Consider the following 4845-nt stretch of genomic DNA (forward strand, 5'->3'; position numbering starts at 1 on the left):
AACTGCATGAGCATGACAGAATGATTTTCAAACATAGATACAAATATTAGGCCATTGTTATTAAGAAAATAACACTGGTTATAGCAAAACGAGTAAATAGTTTTGATATTAATGTCAGTACTCTTTTTATGTAAAGTCGTTATAAATTTATTGTCATTTGACACATCACATGTTCATTCTTCGTTTTCCAAACTAATCTTACATTCAGAAATTCCATACGGTTCACTTTGACTAGCTAGTTATAGCAAAGCGTGTAAAATATTTTGTATGTCAATGTCAGAACTCTTTTTTATGTAAAGTCCTTATAAACTTATTTGTCAAGTTCTTCACTTTCACAAAGCACACATTCATTCTTCATTTTCCAAACTAATCTTACGTTCAGAAATTCAAAGCATTGAACCTTCCACTCATACTGTTTTCTAGGGGTGGACAACAACCGATGACCCAGCCCAGCCCGAGGTAACCGGAAAAAAAAAAGAAGTTTGGGCGGATTCAAACGGGCTACCGGTTTAACGGGTCCAATAAGCAGGTTGGGTTGGGTTAGTATGGGCGGATTCGGATTCTAAAACTAGAACCGTGGGTATCCTAACCCGCCCGATTTGTTAACATAAACTATTTGGGAGAGCTTATAGAAACAACTTATACATGCATAAGTTGTTTTGAGCTTATATATTGTAACAACTTATCCCTATTATCTCTATTCTTCCAGCGGGTTAACCAATGTTTGCGTGATGCCTGCCATCATGCTGATCTAGATGGATGCATGGATTTGATTGATTGTGCTTATAAAGGGGATATATTGGCTAAGTGGATTAATGATAAGGGCGCTGATGCTTGTTTGAATTCCTCATCTGATGCTTTTTCTTATGGAATCTATACCTATGCTGTGCCACTTACAACAGAAACTAGGGTGATCAACAAATATGTGTACGCATTGTTTTGGGGATTCCAGGTATGCATTTTGTTTTTTTTTTTGTTTTCTCCCCTTAGTTGTATTGTAAGTATATATATTTTGTCCTATAATATTGATCTTTGAAGATTCAAATGGGCTTAATAGAATGTTACTTCTTTAAAGATAAAGGGCTCAGTAACATATCTTCTTAAATGAACAACATAGTAAAAGAAAGCTATGAAGATAAACAATGTAATTTAATATGAAGACTTTTGTGCAAAAGTTAATAGGGTTAATAGTAGTTCGGCCCCCTGTAATGTTAGCGAATTTTGCTTTTCCCCCCTCCCTACCTTTTGGCAACGGTTTTTTCAAAAAAACCGTTGCCATAACCTGCCTTTGGCAACGGTAGGGGGTAAACCGAAACACGCTCATATTACAGGGGGGTAAACTACTATTAACCCAAGTTAATATTGATGTGTCGTAACCAATTATGGTTGATGATATAAAAAATAAGGTTTTATAACTAAAAGTCTTGTTATTTTGACACAAAATGGAATGGAACAACAAAATTGAAAAACAATTTGGATGGTTAATGCAATTCAAATATAATGGTTAATTACATTTAGTTGATCATTAGTAGATGTACCAAAGTGTCTTAGTTCATTAACCATCCACAAAGCACATTAACCATGTCTCTGAATGTTATTAACCACAATTTTCAGGTGTATATTTGAAAACAAATTATGGTTAATAGATATCATGTATATTTGAAAACTTGAAAACCATATGCATATTTGAACATGATTCAGATGGTTATAGTGGATATCATGTTTGTTTGAACATCTATAAATCATGGTTAATGATGTTCAAATTAGTGGTTAACAATGTTTAGTAGACGACAATATGTGATTCCTTAAATTTATTAACCAGTTATTTAGTGTAATTAACCACGTATTTGAATGACCTTAACCACGCAAATTGTTATCAACTTTTGTTTTCAAGTTTGTGTTGAATTATCAAGTGGTCTCTAACCTCAAATGCTAATTTGAATTTTGAACCAACACTAAAGGCACATGACTTACCAAATATTAATATGTGATTTTTATTACAGCAAATCAGTACTTTGGCTGGTAACCTAGTCCCAAGCTATTTTGTGTGGGAAGTCCTCTTTACAATGTCCATCATTGGATTAGGACTCTTGCTTTTTGCGCTTCTCATTGGAAACATTCAGAACTTTCTTCAAGCTCTTGGACGGAGGTAAAACTTTTTTTTCTTAGTTTATGTGCATGTGAATTGTTGGCAACAACGATGCTTGCTTGTCATTTGTTTAGTTCTCGCACCTCTTATGTTTGATTTTACCTACTATGTGATTCATATTATCATTATTAATAGAACCTTGTTATTGATATTCTGATGAGTTTCTATCTTAGGATTCTGACAAACTCAGTATATTTTGTTCCATCTTGCTTACAGGAGGCTGGAAATGCAGCTTAGAGGTCGTGATGTTGAACAATGGATGAGTCACCGTCGCTTACCAGAACATCTCAAAAGGTATGAAATGTTTTAATTCTTTAAACTAATCACAACGATATTGCCGAAAACGCATCCATCAAATAATGAATTAAGCATAATGCACCAATGATGGATTCTATGTCTCATGCAGGAGAGTTCGGCAGGCTGAACGGTATACTTGGGCTGCAACAAGAGGTGTTCCTGAAAAAATGGTTTTGGAGAATTTGCCAGAAGATCTCGTGACAGACATACGACGTCATCTCTTCAAGTTTGTTAATAAAGTATGCATTCAAACATTTAAAAGAAGTTCATGATTACTCTTTAAGTGGATTTTGTTTATTTGATTTAAATTTTACGTTAACTTCAAAACCTTGCTTATGATGTTTTAAATAAAAGTATCTTTTCCCTATTTGTCTACCACTATCCAATCTAAATTGAATGCAGAAATTTTTCTGATGCCAAAACTTTTATGCACAGTGACTTGAAACTAAACAATGACACATCAAACCAATTATATTAAACAAGTCCGGATGCTCTTTTTACAGGTTCGTATTTTTTCCCTGATGGATGAGGATGAGCCTATCTTAGACGCCATTCGTGAGCGACTAGTACAAACGACATACATCAAAGGAAGTAAAATTTTGAGTCAGGGCGGTCTAGTGCAGAAAATGGTGTTTATCGTGCGAGGAAAATTGGAGAGCATTGGAGAAGATGGAATTCCGGTTCCATTAACTGAAGGGGATGCATGTGGCGAAGAACTTTTAAGATGGTATCTTGAACAATCTTCTGAAAGCAAAGGTAACACTATACTTGATATAATGATAACTTGCCTCAAAAGTAGCTGTATTCGGTGACGCAGCCTTAATAAAAAAAAAGAAGAGAAAATGCATGTTTCATCGTGATTTATTTTATTAGAACTAGAGAGGCTAGCGAGAGTTCAGTTAGCTTAGTTTTTTAATCTTCTCTTAAGCTCTATATAAAGAGCAAAGTGTAATAATTTTTATTTTATCTTTTATCTATTAATATGGATTCAAAGGAATTTTTCTCGAGAATCCACAGAAGAACTCGATCAGGGGTCTCTATAGATCTCATGCTTATTTTACTCATGAGATGAATCTTCGTCATGTGATTTCTAACACAGTTTAAATTGCAGAAGGTAAAAAAGTGAAGTTTCACGGACAAGGGTTGACTAGTGATAGAACGGTAAGATGCTTGACTAATGTTGAGGCATTTTCACTCCGCTCTAAAGACATTGAAGAAGTCACAACTCTTTTCGCAAGATTCTTGAGGAGCCCTCGTGTTCAAGGAGTCATAAGGTTATTCATTTACTCATTCATTCCACTTCATCATATCTTCACGCTTTTATGATTCAACTGCACGGTCTTTCATGAATTATGAAGAATATCCATTCTCTAAACCATGGTTGTGACATTGATTTGATGATTGTGTTATGTTAGGTATGAATCGCCTTATTGGAGATCACTTGCAGCAAACAGAATTCAGGTGGCATGGAGATACAGGAAGAAGCGTCTAAGTAGAGCTAATACTACAAAATGATTATCAAACATAAAACTCATAAGCTTGCTGTGTGCTCTTTTGTTTGATTCACTGCATTGAATCCTTGGAATATAATAGTGGCATATGCTGATAGGAAGTTATTAAGTAGGTTCCATAAAATGATTTTGTTCTATATGTAAATAAATCCTTAAACTCATCATGATAAATATATACATGAAGATTTTGATTTAAGGAATAAAAAAAAAATCTGAATTTGAAGTATTATCAACATCTGTTGTATTAGTAATCCTTTACAATTTTTTTTTTTTTTTGACAAAAGTAATCCTTTACAATTAAAAACGAAAAACTATAACTTGAAAAAGATCCAATTATGGCCCAATCCACATTAATTATGCCTTCAAACTTCGCCTTTTTATTAATTTCTTTAGAAGTTTTCAGTACTTTAAAAGAAATTACATGGAAGAAGGGAGGGAGGGTGTACCTTAAAGACAGAAAAAGTGTGCAAATATTCTGCAGCAGAGCTATTATTTCAAACAATTTGGTGGTTCAATTCAATTTTAAATTAGATTTTTAATAGATAAAAATTATGGGTTCAGTTCCATTTGAACGAGACATATCATATCATGATACTTATTCATATGTGTAAATATAGAGTTGATATAAGAAAATAAAAATCTAAATAAGTAGAAAAATTTGTAAAAAAATTAGGTTAAAATAAATTTAAAAAATATTTTAAATTTAATAACTTAATTTATTATCTATTTAATAATACTTTTAATAAAAATAATAATAAATTTATTAAATTTTAAAATATTATTTAAAATAAAATTAAAAAAATACAACTTTAAAATTATCTATATTAAATGAGGACTTTAGTTATTATGAGAAGGACACCGCGTACACAGGACATCCAACCACATGTA

General features: G+C 32.7%; 1 protein-coding gene across 1 annotated transcript; it reads left to right on the forward strand.

The window, feature by feature from the left end:
* Positions 1-1936: 1936 nt before the first annotated feature.
* LOC131635587 (probable cyclic nucleotide-gated ion channel 20, chloroplastic) lies at positions 1937-4094 on the forward strand. The gene is made up of 6 exons (XM_058906221.1): positions 1937-2149; positions 2366-2443; positions 2556-2685; positions 2950-3202; positions 3558-3720; positions 3862-4094. Exons 1-6 carry the CDS (start codon positions 2067-2069, stop codon positions 3959-3961), a joined length of 807 nt encoding a protein of 268 aa, XP_058762204.1. The 5' UTR covers positions 1937-2066; the 3' UTR covers positions 3962-4094.
* Positions 4095-4845: the final 751 nt, after the last annotated feature.

The sequence above is a fragment of the Vicia villosa genome, unplaced genomic scaffold (assembly GCF_029867415.1).
Source record: "Vicia villosa cultivar HV-30 ecotype Madison, WI unplaced genomic scaffold, Vvil1.0 ctg.001514F_1_1, whole genome shotgun sequence".
NCBI classification, from domain to species: domain Eukaryota; kingdom Viridiplantae; phylum Streptophyta; class Magnoliopsida; order Fabales; family Fabaceae; genus Vicia; species Vicia villosa.

Excerpts from the sequence above, each read along its gene's own strand:
- LOC131635587 (XM_058906221.1), top strand. The coding sequence starts at position 2,067 with ATGTCCATCATTGGATTAGGACTCTTGCTTTTTGCGCTTCTCATTGGA. Across the intron at positions 2,444-2,555 it reads TTACCAGAACATCTCAAAAG|GAGAGTTCGGCAGGCTGAAC; the intron begins GTATGAAATGTT and ends TGTCTCATGCAG. Across the intron at positions 3,203-3,557 it reads ACAATCTTCTGAAAGCAAAG|AAGGTAAAAAAGTGAAGTTT; the intron begins GTAACACTATAC and ends TTTAAATTGCAG.